Source organism: Mustela lutreola, chromosome 13, assembly GCF_030435805.1.
Source record: "Mustela lutreola isolate mMusLut2 chromosome 13, mMusLut2.pri, whole genome shotgun sequence".
In the NCBI taxonomy this organism is placed as follows: Eukaryota; Metazoa; Chordata; class Mammalia; order Carnivora; family Mustelidae; genus Mustela; species Mustela lutreola.
Window position 1 is genome coordinate 39,853,686 of NC_081302.1, and position 20,361 is coordinate 39,874,046.

General features: G+C 33.4%; 1 protein-coding gene across 7 annotated transcripts in view; it reads left to right on the forward strand.

Annotated features, from left to right (window-relative positions):
• PCDH9 (protocadherin 9) overlaps positions 1-20,361 on the forward strand; it is a 902,160-nt gene that overhangs the window by 316,746 nt on the left and 565,053 nt on the right. For 3 of the 7 annotated variants that reach the window (XM_059144723.1, XM_059144726.1, XM_059144730.1), the window contains exon 3: positions 14,608-14,709. The exons of 2 other annotated variants lie outside the window; for them this stretch is intronic. In XM_059144723.1, the coding sequence (XP_059000706.1) occupies positions 14,608-14,709 (102 nt within the window). The remainder of the gene's footprint in view (positions 1-14,607; positions 14,710-20,361) is intronic. 2 more of the 7 variants (XM_059144724.1, XM_059144728.1) reach the window with 1 other exon arrangement.

Consider the following 20,361-nt stretch of genomic DNA (forward strand, 5'->3'; position numbering starts at 1 on the left):
ACCAAGTATTTGTCACTTCTTTTCTGTAAACTTATTTTACACTGCATCACAATGAATGACTATCACAAAAACAAATAGCATGTCAACACATTTATTGGACCAGAGCCCTCTTGAGATAATGTCTGAATTTTCATCAAGGCTATAGTGATTAATGTTTCTGATTATGATAATCAAATAACTCATTAGTGGCTGTTTAAAGAGGACTTGAAATATAAAATGTGTCTAGAATATGGTGAGTCATTTGACTCAGACTATTGGAAGATCGGAAAAGCTGAAAAACATTTTTGGCCCTTAATATTATGCACTTAATATGTGGGGACCCCACTTTTATATGTAACACTTTCTCAAAGGCCTGGGCAGTTCATCTTAAAGTGTACTATTATTTGCGAAAGTGTACTCTTTGTTTATGAGGAATGAATTGAGCAAGAGTTGTTGTCTTATCCAACTTGACATTAATGTACAGCATCCAAAGATGGGATAAAATTTTCAACAAGTGAAGTTTATGTTTTGTTACTTGCTGCTTAATATATGCACTAGGCAACTGAAGTATGGGAAAGAAGGTTATTACTTTATTTTTCAAAGAAAACTTCGTTTGTACTTAGTTTCAGTTTAATGAGCAGCAAAGAATAAGGTTTTGTTTTCTTTCATGTGTACTTTCTATAGCTTATTTAAAAGTTTGTAAATATTTGCTGAATGTGTCCTTTATTGGGTGGGTTTGTGTGTGTGAATGAGTTTTCCGTTCTTAAGCAAACTTGCCTTGTGTTGAGCTATTTATTTTAATAAGCCTGTAGACAAATTTTTATACTTCTCTGTGCTTTAGAAAGCTCACTAGGGAATAAGATTACAAAGAATATTCTGTATTTGGAGAAGAGACGTATAATGTCAATTAGCTTAAAAGCACAAAATACAAGTTGGTAAGGTTCAATCAAGCCTTGCTCAAAATCAGCCATTAACACAAAAGGGTCCAAGCTACATGGATAAATTACATATACAGTTACAATACTTAGACCTACAGTTCTGGCCATATTCAAACATGTATTTTTCATAGTATTTGATTTTAAACTCATGAGACTCTCCTTTTTAGCTGATGTTTCACAATACCTGATTGGCCCCTTTAACTCCCCCAAATCTGAGCATGGGGTATTTCAAGTTGAACTGAGAAAGATGTGTTTTATGAATACATTTGAATATTGAGTTAAGCAGATGGTTTCTTGAGATTTGGTTATAAGTCCCTTCCAGGGAGAATTTGTTTTTTTTTTTCCTATTAAATTGAATGGCCATCTGGATTGAATGAACTAGAGACTCTAAATTCAGTCTATTGATGGGTCTTTGTTATTAGTCTTTTTCATGAGAGTGATCTGGGCAATTTGTGAGAATATTAATGAGCTGGGTTCAGAGGTCCCTTTAAACTCTGTGAGCCTATAATTTAAAATATGGGATTGAGCATATGACTGAATTTCTTTTTGCTTCAATTATATTAAAAGGAATTAAGATAGTTTCTACTCTATGTCATACGTCATCCAGAACAAAATATGTCACCCATTGGCCTCTGAATATTTGACCTTGGGTTAGTCAGTCTCTATGCCTTAATTTCCTCATTGATGATAGAGTTTAAGAAAAGAATCTTTAACATCCCTTTCAGCTCTAAGATTCATTGAGCCTATCAGATATTGAAGTCACCCAAAGGAAGGGAATTGCTACAAATCCTTACTTGGAAGCACAATTTTCAAGCCCAGATTCCAACTCTTAAAAGAGTTTCAGTGCCACTGAGGGGAATAAAAACAGACCTAATAGAACTTCAAAGGAGCAAAGGCTAAAAGAAAGGCAAACAGGGATTCAGAACTACTGAGCTCAATGTCAGGAGTATGAATCATATTTACTCTGATTTCCTGTTTCTTTTCATGTTGAGTCTCAAAAGAAACCAGCTACCTTATCTGGTTGCTTCCGTCTGCTTCTCTGCAGACACACAAATATGCAGATTCACACACACACATGCACACACACATACTGCAAGCCCCTACCTCTTAGAAGCTGGATAAAAGTTGTATTTTGTTTTTTAAAGTGTCCCATAGCTGTTTGGATTATTGCACGATATTATGGATTTCAAGATTAATTTAAACAATTTCTTGCCTCAGTGAGATAAGAAAATCAACACAAATTAGTGTTGGTGGTCTCATTCTCTTGGTAATCAAAACAGTAGGAAAAAGATATTGCGTAGTCTAGCAGGATCTTCTCTGCTATTTCACTGAAGGAAGGTGAAAAAGTCTACTCATTCTTGTCTAATTCTTATTATCTAACGTTGAATAACAAAAATCCTTGTAAAAGAGCTTGAATTTGTAATAGAGTGCTAATTCAAGATAACAAAGCATCAGTGGTATTGAATTTAAGAGGCAATAATTATATATATATATATATATATATATATATATATTTACATTTATATATATTCTTTTTTCCTAAAATACTTTTTTTATTCATGCATTTTCTTAGTTTGGAAGTGTTTTTCTGTTATCAGTATTATTTTTTAGATATTTTATTTATTTGAGAGAGAGAGAAAAAGAGAGAAAGCATGAGAAGGGAGAGGGCAGAAGGACAAGTACACTCCATACTAAGCATGGAGCCTGCCTTGGGGCTCCATGCCAGGACCCTGAGATCATGACCTGAGCTGAAACCAGGAGTCAGACACTTGACCAACTGAGCCACTCAGGGGCCCCTCTGTTATCAGTAATATTAATATGAAGAGAAATGTTTTATAAAATGTCCTTTATTTATTATTTAATCACTCTTAAATATTGCCCCTCCTCCAACTCTTATAAAATTATTATGAACCAAAACAGTAATTTAGTTGGAGTGTATTTATTGTAATATCATTGTAGGACAAAAGTATGTTATTGTTGGTATATTTCTAAAAAAAAAAAAATAAGGAAAAAAAACCCCTGTAAAAATACTACCATCTATTCCTAATCTCTTCAGTTTTACTCTCTTTTCCCTTCTATTCTGAGACGTGTGTATATATGTTGCTGAATGCATTTGTGAATATAGAGTTCATATAAATGACCACATTGAAAATACTGTCAACTCTTTGAGGACAAGGATTATTTCTTAATTGTATTCTTTTAACTAAATCATTAAAAAGTATTTGGCACATAGAGGTTATTAAGAAATATTTGTTGAATGAATGGATGTGTTCCTTTGGAAGAATTTATGAAGTCATAAAATTTATAACATTTAACATGTTTCTTGAAGAGAATATTGAATCTTGTGTTTTATCAACATATTCTTGCTCAGAAAACAAATGTTTCCCAGTTATACTTGATATTTATTACTATAAATTTTCAGAATAAATTTTTATGTTGCTGTAATCTATTTCTGTTCATTTTCATACCTCCCTTTGCCAAGGGAACAACTTCATAAGGAGAAATGAAAGAAGTGGTAGTGTTTTAGAGACTTATCTAAGTGTTAACAGTTCTATGACCTGAGAATTAAAGATAAACAGTTAAGTGGTTTTGCTGAAGTTATATTAGTTTGGAGCTCGGAGATAAAGTAATTTAAAGATGGACTCTATTAGCAGTGACTACGTCTACAGATATTTCCTTATTTGTTAAAATATATTCCTTCGGGGATTCTCAGCACAAACCTGTAAATTGAACCGTTTTTAAGACCTTGAAAGTGAGCATGTTTCTCAAGTGACTTGGTTTTGTTCCTTCAAATACATAGAACTTCAATTTTAAAAATAGATTTTAAAAATGCTCTAGCCTTTTAAACATTCACAGCTTGATAGATTCCAGATTTGCTAAAGTTTCCATCCAACAGCACTGTGATTAGTTTCTTTAATTTGGCCCTAAGTACTCTAAACTATTTCAAAAGTTACCCAATGCACCAATTTTTATCTAGAGAGAGGGTAGAAGTGTAGTCAATAAACTTCAGCCCTTTGACAGTGTTTTGTTTTTGTTTTCTCTCTTCATCAATAAAAAGATGTCTGTGGAGCCTGAGAATTCAAGTTTTACTTTGGTTTTAATACAGCCACACACATTTTCAAAGCTATCAGCAAGATGAGAGCAAATGCTTATAACACAACGAGTGGTAAAGTTTCCACTTTCCTGAAGTTTCCTCTATCAATGAAATTATTTACACCATTTTATGAAGAACCAAATTTAGAGATTTATATTTACCACATTTTTTACTTCGAGAGGTAGAGGATATATAAACTCTAAACTTTCCATTTTATAGACAAAAACAATGAAGCAAAAACACATGGTCAGATAGTGGTGGGGTTGGGTCAAATCCAAGACCCCAAGAGCCAGTTGGAACTTTCCATTGTATTCTGGAACATCCTTTTTACTCTAAATCATGAAAGAGTTACGAATTTTCACTCAACTTTAAATACTGTACAATTTGCATAAGTGAATTAAAATCAAAATATGAAACACTCAACTTAAAATTGTAAAATTATGTATGCAAGGGATAGTGTCTGTTATTAGTATACTACAAAAAATCAAACTGTGTTTGCTCTTTTTCTCTTTGTATAGGCTATTAATACTATCAGTTCCAGCTTCAAGGTATGTTTTAGAAAAATTTCCAGGAAGAGAATTATAATAAACCACTGAACTTATTCAAGAATTTGCCTAGAAAAGATAATGTTCAGATAACTGGCACAGCCTTGAATTTTGAATTCATTTTTAAGCACTCTGGGTGTGAATCTTTAAATTTATTATCCGATTTCTTTGACTCAAGGTTAACTTGAAGGCTGTTGTTAGACTAGCATGCAGATAGTGAAGGCTAATATTATGTTAAATTTTTATTTTTGGAAGACGTTTTTCATGATATAAGGACATAGTCTTACTAAAGGAAATTGTATTCAGTCCAGATTTTTAAAACTTTCTCTCTGTATCACAGAAATTTTAAAATATAATTCTTTTAAACATTTTTTTTAAAGATTTTATTTATTTATTTGTAAGAGAGAGAGAGAGTGAGAGTGAGCACAGGCAGACAGAGTGGAAGGCAGAGTCAGAGGGAGAAGCAGGCTCCCTGTGGAGCAAGGAGCCCGATATGGGACTTGATCCCAGGACGCTGGGATAATGACCTGAGCCGAAGGCAGCTGCTTAACCAACTGAGCCACCCAGGCGTCCCTAAAATATAATTCTTGATAGAATTATTTTTCAGACATATTTCACCCTACCCTCCAGATGCATTTGTGTTAGACATTATATACGTTAACTTAGTATAATATAATATGTGATTTATTTATGGCACATTTAAAATTTTATCAACAGAGGCACCTGGGTGACTCAGTGGCTAAGTCAGTTATGTGTCTACCTTTGGGTCAGTTTATGACACCAGGGTCCCAGGATTGAGTCCCATGGCAGGCTCCCTGTTCAGTAGAGAGTCTGCTTCTCCCTCTCCCTTTGCCTGTTGCTCCCCCTGCTTGTGCTCTCTTTCTCTCTCTTTGTCAAATAAATAAATAAAATCTTTTACAAATGTATGAGTGTATATATATATACACATACACAAACATATACATACATACATGCATACACACACACATACATACTCTATATAGTTAAGGGTGAAATCTTTTAGAAAAATGTAGTACTTGTACTATTAATTAAAGTAATCCTATGAAATAAGCACTCCTTCATATACAAATATATGCAATCATCTCTATGAAAAAATATATGAATCACCCACTCAAAATATGTATTTACAACCATGGTGTATGTATCACACATGTAAATGCAGTTCACAGATGGCCACCTCTGTAGGGATGGAAAGCCCATCACTGTGTCCCTGGACTCTCCCACTCTGCACAGCCTCATATAACTTTTCTGTGCATTTTGATAACTAATACTGTTGTTTTCTAATAAGTTGTTTTTAGCATATGTATTTGGTATTCTTTCAGAACTGCTGTCTCAGGGATTTTCGTACAACAAATAATGGAATAAACTTAAATGAACTACAAAAAACCCCAAAACAATTGCCTTGAATAAAAATAGAACATGAATAATCCTGATCAACCCCAGTGCCAAAAACGTCTGTTATTGTATTACTTGAAATATGTTTGGACAGAAGTTAGCTTCTCTCTTAAGTGTATGTGGAGTGGCAGAGGCTTACATTGTCTGCATCATTTATTTAAATGCATAATTAAGTTACAATGTGCAGTGTCGACTGCATTAATAGGTCTTTGCTCAAGCAATATAACATGTAATCGTTTTGTAATTTGAAACCTTTCAATGTAGTATTGCTCTTGTGAAATGGCTTTACAGTAAGGTAATAATACAAGGAGGGGACCAATGGAGAAATTTTAAAGTATAGAACATTAGTGTTTGAAATATACTTCCTGAGGAATTTGATTTCCATACATACCCATAGCAACCGGCTAAAAGAGGTACATAAAACTCTAATATAACATCCAGGAAGCATTTAAAGAAAAATGTCGCAATGTACACAGAGCAGCCACACTTTGTGGTCCTCATAAATGTGGCTTTGCGTTGCTCCCCCTTCATGTGTAATGATTTGAAATTGTGTTTAGTTTATCTGTATGAAGTTGGAGAGCTTGGTAATAATTGCTCATGAAAGAATTTTTAGCCAGATGTGGGAAAATGTATGGGTTTATTTGTGTATTTATTTGCTTAGCAAAATTTTGTTCATTCCATGTACCCAGCACCCTAGTACCTTAATTGTTCAGTTCAAAGAGCTCTGCTCGGCTGTTGCATATTTAGAGGGAACCTGCTAAGGAACTATGACATAGGGAGCTGTTGTTTAACTCTTCATTGGATTATCAAAAATTCTACGGGACTTCAAAGTTATTTTTCCCTTTCTTCTCACTTTCATTATATATTTTGTTGAGAAAAGGGGATAAAATTCAGCCGAATGCAGCCTTTTTGAAAACCAAATGATTATTTTTGGAATCTCTCTCTCTGTCTTACCTCTATTTCTGCATTTGTGAATAGTCCCTTAGGAAAAACCTTGCAAGGCTTTGCAAAAAAGGAAAATCAACTGAAAAAGCATTCTCAGGAAATGGACAATATACAGAGTTGCTGAAACTTTATAGTAACCACAGTTATTTATGGCAATAGGTTGTTCTCAAGTATCACTTAAGCAATAATACATTGAAAGAAAGCTATTTCTTGGTACGTTACTTGGCACCTATACGTTTTATTAAATTGTTAGAATTATTTGAAAAATGTCAGCCAGCCAGTGATCGAGGCCATTAAATTTGGAATAAGGTATGAGACAGAAATTCCTAAGCAAAGAAAAAATGTCTCATCCGGGGCTTGGGCTAGTACCTCTTACTGAATTTCCTCAGACTTTAATTTCACATTCTTAAGGTTTTTTTTCAATTTTTTTTTTATACTTAGTTAAGATTTTTTCCTGCTTACAAAGTATCCCTTGTATCTTCACTGTTTTGGAAAAAAGTGGGTTTCATTTAGTGTATCATAAAGTTGTAAATTGAGGTAAGTTTCTACTAATGCTTTAAACATGACCTACTTGCAGTAATATAATGCACATTAAGAAATACTTTTTTTTTTTTAAGATTTTATTTATTTGTCAGAGAGAGAGAATACACAAGCAGACAGAGTTGTAGGCAAGGGAAAAGCAGGCTCCCTGCTGAGCAAGGAGCCCAGGATAGGACTTGGATCCCAGAACCCTGTGCCGAAGGCAGGCACTCAACTGACTTAACCACTCAGGTGCCCCAAGAAATACTTTTTTAAAAATTTTAATTTCACTTGATCACAAGGAGCTACAATTGAAGAAACCCAACTGGTCTACTTAATGGGCCTGTGCCAAAAGTCTTATACAAAGTAGTAAGGGCTATTGGTCATTTCAGGGAGTCTGAGGCAGATACTAGTCAACTTGCTTACCAGGTGGTTTGCTGCCCTAGAAAAACCAAAGGTGAACTTGGCAAAGTCTCCTGGGTAGGACCCGGGCATTGAACAGGAGCCATTTGTTCATGTATATAGTAGGTAACTTCAAATTTATGCACTTAGGTAATATATTACTGTGAGAAACTTCCTGTCATGAATTGCTAAGGATTCAGTTGGAGAAACAAAGCATGAAGCCTAAAACCACTGCTCTGTTTAATGTTTTAACGACAGGTGCTCTCAGTCTATGCTATTAGTGCACCTTATTTTTGTGATAGCATCTATGAGACAAAATGCTAATTTGGGGATAAGAATTTCCAATGAATTTGTCTGCTGTGAAACAAAAGAAAAACAAACAAAAACAAACAAAAGAAAACAGCTACAAAGAAATTATCACCCAGAGAGTTAGAAGCCAAAACAATCTAGGTGACTGCAAATCTTTGTAATGTCTTGCATTTATTCATTTATCCCACTTAAAATTTTCACTTAAAATACTATAAAATACCGAGTAATGCTGAAGGCATTGTATTATATGCCTCTAATAAATTGTCAATAAGAGGGTCATGTTCTTTGTGGAGTGAAAAAAAGCAAACTATGTTTAAACGAAGTAGAGAAAGACCTTTATGCTATAACACCATAGAAGGAAGAATTAGCATGTTTCTCACCTGACTTTAGAGAAACATTTCCTTTTCCTTTTTTTTTTTTTTAAGATTTTATTTATTTGAGAGAAAAAGAGAGGGAGCAGGAGCAGGAGTGGGGGTGGGGTGGTTTCAGAGGGAGAGGGATAAGCTGACTCCTAGCTGGGCAGGGAGCCCAGAAATCTCCACCTGAGCCCAAGTCAGATGCTCCACCGACTGAACCACCCAGCCAGCCTAGAGAAACATTTTCTACTGACAAGGGGAGAATCAAAAGGTAATATCATCCACATGGTATCTTTACTTCTGAATGTGCACACTTACTTACAAGATTTTATGGTTTATAAAACTGTTTTACCACCATTATCAAAAGTCTTGTTGAGGTATTTAACAAAGCCACGCTAATCCTTTTTCCTGTGTGCTTATTCATATTTAGGTATTTGAAAAATTTAGAAAAAGTTAAAAAAATATATAAGGAAAATACCTATGTCCTTCTACCCAGAATTAACATATGCTAATATTTTGTGATATTTCTGTCTCTAATTTTTAAAGAAAAAATACAATTTTTTTAGAGAAAGAAGCAAAACAATTTAAAAAAATAAACGATTCCTATTTACTAAAGGTATAGTTGACATTCCTTTTGAATCCTTTGATGGTCCACCTTTGTTTTTCATTTTACTTAAGGAATCTTCTCCTTGAAATTGTTACAGATTCTGGCCATGTGTATTTCTATGATTTGAATAGGTATTTATCTGGTGTTTGGTTTTAAAATTTATTATAATGCATTTTTATTTTAAATCAAAGTGTCTATTATCCAAGCTGATTAACTTTGTGTTCACCACAGTTTGGTGAACATTTTAGCTTTGTTTTCAAATTATATTTAACGATGATAAGGAAATTAAGCCAATTGAGAAGATATAGAGAAGATATTAGAAGGCCGTTGACGCAGGCTCCAGGCTTTCCAATTTGAAACAAAGTAGGTTCCAGGACAGTAAGTGATTGGGATACATTTTCAGAAATGGTGAGAAGCCACACTATATATCTCTTAAACTATACATTTTCATCAGTTTCTAGAAGTACTCTTAAAATATCTTCTTTAAAGTAAGCATGTTTAGGAACATTCTAAGAATTCTTCCCTTGTCTTCTTATAAACAAGAAATTCTTAGGCTCCTTGGTGGCTCACTGGTTAAGTGTCTGCTTTCAGCTCAGATCATGATCCTGGAGTCCTGGGGTCCCTAATTGGGCTCCCTGCTTAGCAGGGAGGCTGTTTCTCCCTCTTCCTCTACTCCGCCCCCTGCTCATGCTCTCTCTCTCTCTAGATAAATAAATAAAATATTAAAAAGATAAATAAATAAGAAATTGTTCATTTGTCTAACTGAGGAAGTATTTTAGAGTCAGGAACTAATGGAGGACATTGTCAGACAACATAGTTTCTGAGAAAGTACTTAGATTTCATTTTCTCTATGCTTTGCAGTTTTTTTTTTTTTTTAAATAACAATAAAAACATGAACAGTTAAATGGTTCCAGAAAGAGAGCACAGCGGTAAAAAGAAAACAATGAGTGTATGGTGTCCTAGAAGGCTAGTGATGTAAATATGTCCAAAAGGAAAGGGGTTATCAGTTGTGTCAAGTGAGATGAGAATGGAGAATTTCTCTTTGAGTTACTAATATAGAAATCATTGGTGGATATGACAGAGCAATTTCAGGGGAATGCTGGTGGTGAAAACCTGAAAACACGTGGGTCCTCCAAAAGAATGAATGGAGAATAGTTCAAGACATCAAGTATACACAGTTCTTTAAATCCTTTTTTTTGTAAATGGGAATTTCTTATTAACCTTAGAGCTCTTTTTAATCAAAAGTTTTAAGAATATTTTATAGTTCCTCACAAAAAGATTTTCTTAAAATGGGTAGGAATAACATTTTCAGTGGGAGTTTTTAACAAATGGAATTATTTAATGAAACCTATAGCACAAAAATACAAGGCTACTGCCTCTATAATGATTGCACAAAATTTTTAACAGTGCCTTTGATTTTTAGCAAACAATCATGATTTTATAAGAAGGTGGGAGGAGTATTAGAATAAAAGAACATGTTGTTGCTGCTATAGAGTTTGACAGAAAATGTAAAGAACCCCCTTTTTAGCAAGAAAACATCTCTGTCTTAGTGATAGTTCTGTGATTTTTCATAAAACTTTTGTTGCTTTTGCCACTGTTGATAGCTTTTCTCTTGATATCATGGCTATGAGCTCCCTTCTTAGAAATTTGTTAAAAATGAAAAGGCTAATATTGCTGACCATGAGGCAAGTTTGAGTAGGTATTTCTTTTCCTTCCTTTCTTTGTAGGTATTTCTGTAAGTAGTGAATGACAATTTCCCAAGAACTACCATGGGTGTCTTGGGGAAGCAAGATTTATCCACATATTAAAATGGAGACTATTAATCATAGGTAATGAAAAACATCAAATGGATTTTAAAGTACAGAACAAATGTATTTACAGTGATTTCCATTTAATACGATTGTTGTTATTGAGCTCTGGACCTCTTAAGTGATTTGTCTGCAATATGAAATCTGATTTAACAGATTCGTCTTAACCATATTCATTATATAGTTATTCATATCAAATTTGGCAAACAAAAAAAATTTAGTGGGTGAAATCCTGAGACATTTATAATAAATCTTTCCATTTCAGGCTACGGCTCTCCCTGAAATAGAAACTTGTTAGAAAGGATTCATAGTGATTAAATTGTTCTTCACTTAAGAACTTGTTTCCTTAAACTTTTGACTATTGATAGTATTTGATCTCAAAATATTGTTTATAGAGTTACTTTAATTTTTTTCCTCAAGCTTATAGATTTACAATCCCCAGAAGCTATTTACATCATAATACTAAAAAATTTTAGAAAGTGAGGAAGGCAGAGTGGGTTAAACTTTTCCTCGGGTGCCATTCGCTGCTTTACAGAGGCTGGCCTGAATTAGACACAGGAGAGACTTAAGAGTTGAGATCTTGTTGGGATGGGAGGGCTTACTCAGGTGTTACAGTCATTTTGCAAACACACCCAGTCTGCTTATATTTCTTTATTGAATTTGGGAGGGAGAGGAAGGTGATGCAGGCTCACCCTTGGTACCACCCCTGTGAAGCACTTACCCCATTATTTGCTAGTCCTCCCTTAGGTTAAGCCCGATTCTGTAACTTCTCATCTTGGATCCACTGTTAAATTTAATGCTGTAATAACTTGTCTCTATCCTCAAAGCAGTCCTCACAGGCTTCATGGTTAAAGCATTGTCAAAATCCTTGCAGCTCACAGACCAAGTCATAAGAATTCATGTCTTCCAGCCTTTGCATATGCGGTTTGTTTTGTTGTGAATGTGTGCCAACCATGATTCGCTCATTGGCCCATCTTTCCAGATTCTTCCCACATATCAAATGCAGGAGTCTAGTCATTCTCTCTTCTTTGTCCCTAAGCAACCTGTGCATACATTTTCATGTGGTATTTTCACATATCATGGTGGTTATTTATTTCTATGTGTGGTTTCACTGCTGGAGGGAATATTAGAGATATTAAATCCCATAGCTGAAGGAACCAATCAAATCCTGACCCATAGCATGCACTCAGTAAATATCTTATGATCAAACAAATGAATAAACAAGCAGAATAGAATGTGTGGATGAATGAGCAAATGAACGAACGAACGCCTTAAGGGAGATATGGCAGAGGAGAAATAGCCTGAGTTCTGTCACTTAGAAATGCATTTACTTGGCAAAGTTGCATGAAGGCACTGAATTTATCTGAACCTGTTAAAGAAGGTTTGTTTCTATGTCTCTGTGGAGGTTTCTAGTAGATAATACATAAAGTTTTGTATGTAAAGGTATAAAGCATTATACAGTATAGGTTTTTTTTTTTCCACATTCAAAGGCATTATGATATATTCCATGGAAAAAAACAGCTCCCAACATATGACATTAAATAAGGAAAAGGAAGAACAAATGCTAGAGAGCAAGAGATCAGATCAAAAGAGGAGTGAGGCCAAAATTTGCTATATTGTCCTGAGCACCAGACAAAGAAATGTTAACCCAGGGATTCTAAACTCAGGCTGCATATTAGAATTACCGGGGTATTTAACCCACTGAGCCATCCAGGTGCTCCTAATTACTGGGTATTTAAACCATGTTTTTGCCTGAATTCTAATTCATCTGGTGTGAGGTAGGGCTCAGTTATTGGTATTTTTTAAAGCTCTCCAGGTGATTCTAATATACAGCCAGGGTGAGAGCCACTGTCAAGCCAAAGGTATTGAAATAAATGTTTCTAGGGAGAAACACTGCATAAGACATGAGATGTTTTAAAAAGATTCATCAGCAGGAATAGATAAGAGGAGAGGCTAGGAACGAGCATTGGATGATTAAAATGTCTAGGAAACATCATAGATGACAATAACTGTTTTCCTTAGAAATCAAATAAGCTGTTTTCCTTAGAAATCAAAGGAAGCCACTGTGGAAAAATACGAAAGATAGTCCTTCATAATTAAGTGACTTTGTTCAGACGAACCTAGGCACATCCCAGGAATTAAACTGGTACAACAGCATTTTAGAAACTTCACCTGGAAGTTACTTAGATTACAAGCAGAGGATAAAATGGTTATTGCTATTTGCTTATTTACCCATGAAAATTCCTAGAGGAGGTAAGTTTTGAACATGGTTGAAATGATACTATTTGTACAGAGGACAGAAACAATGTATCTTTTTTTCCATGCAGAAAGGTTTCTAATAGGGTTTTGAGAGTCGTGTTTTCCTAGTCTGTCCTATTGCTTTTCCCTTAACTAACAATGAGATAATCCACTGGTATTTTTGAAGTATTAATTCTTTTTTGGTGTTTTGGCCCCTTTTCTGTGTTTAAAAGTATTTCAAAACAAGTCTAAAAGAATGTAATATGTTTAAAAACATAGTTAAATATATAAAATAGTAGCCTTGAGGTGAAAATACACTGAACTTAACACTAGCCTCAAAAATTAATTCACTTTTTAAAATGTCTTTGATAGTCATTTTCTATCAGATTATTTTTTGGCATGGGAAAAGTAAAATTTCATTGGTTAATTGAAAATGTGCCATACTAGTTTGAAAAAACATTATCTTCTCTACTTATGTCATACAAATCTGTTCATATGAAAGGGTGAAGGTTATATTCCAATGGTGAACCTTTTCCGGAAGCACTACAATATCTTTCATTAATGTAGAAGACTTAGAAATTCCAACGTTACCTATACTAAAAAACTGCAAATACTTATAAATATTTGTTGCCCTGAATCTAATTAAGAGGTTTAGGAAAGAAGGAAGAAAGGATAACAGGAAGCAAATAATATCTTATTTTTGCATAAAAAAAATATTGTGAGGAATATGGAAGACAACCACTTTAGTATTTTCATGGAGAAAGATCAAGCCATAATTTAATGTCTTACCTTGTATAATTCACATCCTTTTCCAAGTGAATTATTTTAGTTAACCTGTTTCAAAAAATACTTGGTATTAGTACAGAAGAAAAGTGAATACTTTAAAACCTTAAGCTTTAAGTTTTTCACTTTTGTTTGCTTCAAATGTATCATTTATAAAGTCTGTTCATGTAGTAGATAAGGCATAAGGTGTGCTCTTGGAAATTTGGGTAGGCAGCCCAAACTTAGGAAGAATAGTTTGTATGCCTAGTTTTCCTTACCTGTAAGTGGAAATAATAATAATATTTATGTCAAGTTGTGTATGATATATATCAAACACTTAGATAATACCTCACACAAATAGTAGCATCATGTAAGATTTAGCTACTAAAATCATAAGCATAACGATACGGCTTTAAAAAAGACAGAGTAAAAATAAAATAACTACACTTAAGATTTTTTTTTTCATTTCACTTAAAACATTCTGACAATTTGTTTATCCTGGGGATATTTTTAATCTTTTTTTTTTTTTTTTGGAAAAGTCTCCATATTAATGCATGTTACTATGAGTCTAGACCCTTGCTAGTTCAAATGGTACTCCTTTAATTAGACTCTTAGCAAACAACCATGTCTCTCAGTAGACACTCTAAATGTGGAGTAGTTTGTCACAATTATTTGGTAATCTCTTTCAGTGTAACTCACACAGCAAAAGTGACAATATTCCTGTCACTCCTCAGAAATGTCCCAGCTCTGCGGGTTTCCACATTCAGGAGAATGAAGAAAGCCATTACGAGGTATGCTGTATCTCTATAGAGACCTCATGTTAGTAACTGAGTAATTTGCATTTTCCTAGTGATTTATATAGTCTGAGTTAACGATAATAAATATTTTCTTTGCCATCCTCTTTTATGTTCATATTTTTATACTAGTACTTTTTTAAACAACATACACTTTTAGAACAAAAGATAAATAATATTTTTCCTCTTTGATAATAGTCTAGCTATTAAATATGCTGTTCTTGTCATTGAATGCAAAGTGTTGATTATTACCTAGTTTGGGAGAAAGTAATGAGCAACTTTCTTTTGGAGTGAAAGATTCCTAATTGGTTAATTTTTATTAGTTGAGCTCAAAGATACGAACATCTGTTGGTTGAAAGACTGATTTGCTTCATCCCCTATACTTAAGGAAGATAAAGAAGACAGTGTTGCTCAATATGAGCAGGTTAGCTGGAATTTCCATTAATCTTTTCCCTTTTTTCCTGCCCTTTCTCAGCTTGATCTTTTATTTCCTTGTATATTTGGATTTAAAACAAAAATTACTTTTCTTTTTCCTTAATGAGTCCATCCATTGTAAAATCTAAAAGATGCATATTTTATTCTTTATACTTTTTTTTTTTCCTAAATTGGGAGGAGTATTCCAGTACCAATTATTCTAACATGGCTGGATGCAAAAATCTGTTGCCTTTCTTTTTTTAAAAAAATTTTTAATTTTTTAAATTTCTTTTCGGTGTACCAGAATTCATCGTTTATGCACCACACCGAGTGCTCCACGCAATATGTGCCCTCCATAATACCCACCGCCAGGCTCACCCAACCTCCCACCCACCACCCCTTCAAAACCCTCAGTTTTTTTCTCAGAGTCCACAGTCTCTCATGGTTCATCTCAGCCTCCGATTTCCCTCAACTCCCTTCTCCTCTCCATCTCCCCATGTCCTCCGTGTTCTTGCTTATGCTCCACAAATAGGTGAAACCATATGATAATTGACTCTCTCTGCTTGACTTATTTCATGCAGCATAATCTCTTCCAGTCCTGTCCATGTTGATATAAAAGTTGGATATTCGTCCTTTCTGATGGAGGCATAATACTCCATAGTGTTACCTTTCTTTTAATTTATTAAAACTGTGGTTTGCAACATAACATACAATTTACCATTTCATTCATTTTAAAGTTACCGTTCAGTAGTGTTAAGTATGTTCACACTGTACAATAGAATATCAATTTTTAAGGAATTGTGTTTCAATAGTTAACTCTAATATTAATACCTACAAATTTGTTTCATGTATTTCTATAGTCTTAACATATAGATTGTAGATAAATGATGGAGAGATAGATAATATGAATATGTATATATGTATGTGTGAGTGTTAGTGTGTCCTATGTATTCTATTTTCTCATCGAAGCTAGGTTTTTCCCCCATTTCCTTAAAGGTATTGAAAATATTTTGCTTATTATTAGCAATACAGGTTTTTTGCACTTGTTTTTGCCAAGTAAAGGGATCTATCATTCTCAAACCTCCCAGTAGTAATGTAGGTCAGAGAAACTACTTTGATTAATAGAAATTTGATGGAATAAGTACCTTCTTTTCTAACTATTAAATGAGGTGGAAAAAGGATAAAGTGGTGTTTTGGACAGTTTTATCCCTTAATACTTCCTTTACATTTTTTCTTTTTCTGTGTGGATCTAACTCGTCAGAAACATCCTTCTAGCCTATAGCATATATTCTTCTTCTTATTTTGCTTTTATTTGCTTTCTCCAAAATCTCAATCACTTGACAGTTGAGAGAAGAACTATAATTTAACCCTTTTATTTTTCATCACTACTATGTATATTTCAGGTGTGTAGAACATGGAAATTTCTCCCATGAGTCACCTTTATTTCATCCAATAATAACACAATAACACTTACTCTATGGCAGAAATAAGTAAGTTTTATTCATATATAAAAAGCTATGTAAATATTTTCAAAGCCCACACAGAATGTTCTGAAAGCTATTGAAATCCTGAGTATTTCCCAATTTTTTGTAGAGAATTTAAATGAGCTATAATTAAAATAAGTTTATTTTATAAGGCCCAAAGCACAAAAACACAGTTTGTACAGGGTTTGTCTAGAGAATGTGGAGAAGAAAAAAAAAATACTCAGAGTTATCATGTTGACTTACAAGTCTAGTTATCAAAGAATAGTGAAAGAAATCTACTGTGTTATATTGATAAACAAAGGAAAATAAGTTATTTTAGAAAATTTTTATTCCACAAATTCTCACTTGACCATCCTATTCAGGTCCACTACAGTCTCAGCGGTTCCCATTTAGGTCATCTCTATGGTCCTAGTTCTCTCTAGTGCTCTGTGATACTAAAAAAAGATGATGATATTGACAGATGACACTTTTGTGGCACCTACTCTATGCTAGGGTCTGTGTCAAGCTTTTTATGTATATATGTGGCCATCATTTACATTTTGCCCTTGATGAGTTTAGATTGCTTTTCATCATAATATACCTAATTTAGTAAGTATATGCTTTTATTTTTTAATGCAGAGTGAAAATCTCTGATGTTTCTAAGAAAATAAAACTTGGAAACAGAAGTCATGCCAGCTTTGGAGTGCTATAAAGCATTCTTCGAGACAGGGTTTCTATATAAATGCTTAATATCTGTAGACCAATAACAAAGGGGATAGTTGCAGTAACCTGTTCCTTAAAAGTTATTAATCTAGTATTAACCATTCTTGAGAATTTATGAGGTGATTATAACCTACAAAGTTGGTTCCTGTGCTATGCTGTTACATTTTTTTCCCTTTATATTGAATAATGTGGTAAGCCTCATAAATATATTATTTTTTAATTTTCTCATCATTTATATGTTCCCTCTTTAATCATCTTAGTAAAGTAAATATGTTAAGCTTTTAATCATAAAAAATATTTAATTAAATAAAACTATACTGTTCAAGTAGAAAGTCATATTTTTTGTTGACTGATATTGATTAATCTGAATGTAGTTATTAATAAGTTTGTATTATGAATTTAGATATAAAATGGAACAAAATCTGTATGACTAGAAAGTTTTTAATCATTCTTAAATTATCAGACTTTACCCATCACACTTAACTTAGATATAACAATTATTGCTTACTTATAGAAAAAATGATAGTATCAGCTATTGGGTAATTTTTGTACCAAACATTACCCCAAGCATTTCATATGTATTACCGAATTTTGTCTAATCTAAGATGTTCAGATGTTACTGTTTAACATCTTAGTGTAATGCATGCTACAGTTTCATTTACCATTGGGGAAAAAATGCTGTTGATTAAACTCTGGTAAGTGCTCATTTATGGTTTCTTTAATACGTTTCCTGCTTCAAGATATGTTAAAATGTAAGAAAGCTTACATATTGAATCATTGAAATATAGCTCATTCAATTCTAACAACAACCCCATTATTATTATTCCCATTTTACAAATAGGGAAACTGAAGCATACAGTGGTTACATAATTTGCTTGAATTCACCCAGGTAGTAATTAGTAAAGTTGGAATATAACCAACACAACACAGTTTCAGAAACTACAAGGTTAACTACTCTAAGATAGTATTTAAGTCAAAAAGAATTCACAGGCTAGTTGGCTGTCAGGGACCATAGAGATTATATATTCATACTACTGAAGCATAACTTGATGACAAGAAAGATAGAGTAGCTTGCTGTAGGTCACAGAGCTAGCTGGTGATAGCACTGGAATGAGATCCAGGTTTTCTGGATCCTGGAGTGATCTAATGACTACCTCTAAGCTGCATAAAAAATGTCCAAGTAAATGTTAGAGAAAATAGTTCATATTTGAAATTTTTCTTAAATTAGATTTTAAATAAGGTGTGGAATTTAAATGGACTATCATATTTAAGTATTCTCTTCCTGGCAGGCCTTCTGTCATTGGATACACAAAGTACCTTGATGGTTAAAATAGAAGCATAGAAATGAATAAGTGCACATTGTTTTCATGCCATAAATGCATATTACCTTTACTAAGCATCTTTGATCTATAAATTTTATTGTCATTTCCCTTCTATTATGTTCAGTTCCCTTTATCCATGAAATAGCATAGAATGCAAGCAGTTAGAGCTTTGAGTGTCTTATATTCTGCAATCTGTAGGAAAATGTCTCATAGTTATTGGAATTCACACAAGACTGCACCTCAGTATGAGTAGCTGTTCCCTGTCACTGTTTTTGATGCTTGAGCTGAAGTATTTTTACAAAATGCTATAGTGTTCAGTGTATGAATTCTTGAGATAAGACTTTTCCCTTGTAGCAATGAAATCCGAAAATCAATGTCAGATGGAAATCTTAACTCTAAGAGTTAGGGAGATTGGTGGAAGAGTTTTAAAATAAGTATGAATTTTAGCCGCCAGACTTTGGAAATGTGGCAGTTATCGCAAGTGTGAAATTCATGGGTGCAGATGGTTGATCAAGATATCCAAGGATGGACTACTACTATAAATCTCCCGACCAAAACTGGGAAAACAATTTTGATAAGGGAAATATATCTGACCTTTTACATAAATTTGTAACACAGGTTTTTGCTGGATTCAGAGATACACAGAAGTTAAATTATCATTGGAATTTCATGAACATTCCAATTGTGTCATTTGATGGAAATATTTAATAGAATAAAAATGTGTCAAATGGAGAGTGAAAGGAGCATGTGGGAAGAGAATACAACTAAATGTATTAGAGTGTTACTATTTTTGTGTGTCTTCCATTTCATACTCATAACCTCATTTAGGACAGTAGTCTTCTGGGTAAGCATAATTTTCTCACATCAAAGATGAAGTTACAGTACACCTTGAGTTTGAATTCACTGAACCAGGGGTACACTGAGAGCAAGGAGATCAAGGATTCTCCATGTTTGTAACTACAGTTTAGAACCCTCCTGTTTAAATTAATAATACCAAATGGAGTAACAGCAAAATAGTAACATTATCTGTTACTATCTATGAAAGACATGTAAAGACAAAGGCCTTTTGCTTTTGTTTTACTTGATCTTGGTCTTTTCTTTCCTTTTCTTTTCTCTTTTCTTTTCTATACCTATCACAGATTAACCTTAACTAACAGTTTGGATCTAAACAAATAGAATTTAACATGTATGTTACACTACATATTTATATTTTCCTGTTTTTGGTGTTTTATACAGTTGTGTGAACCAAACACATATAACTTCCAATGAAATAAACATGTTCAGGCCTTAGAATAGGTATTACAGTTGATATCAGCTTTTAAGTTAAAATAATAGGCAAATCATTTAACAATAAGTCTTTATGTGTTACAATATCTGAGCGTAATATGGGTAATTTAAATTAATAGATTTTCACTAATAATAATAAATTAATTCACAAGCCAGTTTATTTTCATTTCCTTTCCTCATAAGAACAACCTTTTCTAAAACTCCAAAGGTAAAAATACTTAAAATACACACACAGGCACAAACACATACTATATATATATATATATATATATCCATACATATATATTTGGGGACTAATTCCTAATATGTCAAAATATTTAAATTCTCAGTAACATATAGGATTACCCTCCAAAATTAAATGTTAACAGACATGATAAAAGCTTTGTTACACCTCAGTCACTTACTGTGAAACTTTGCATGTATTATGATCAATAGAGACA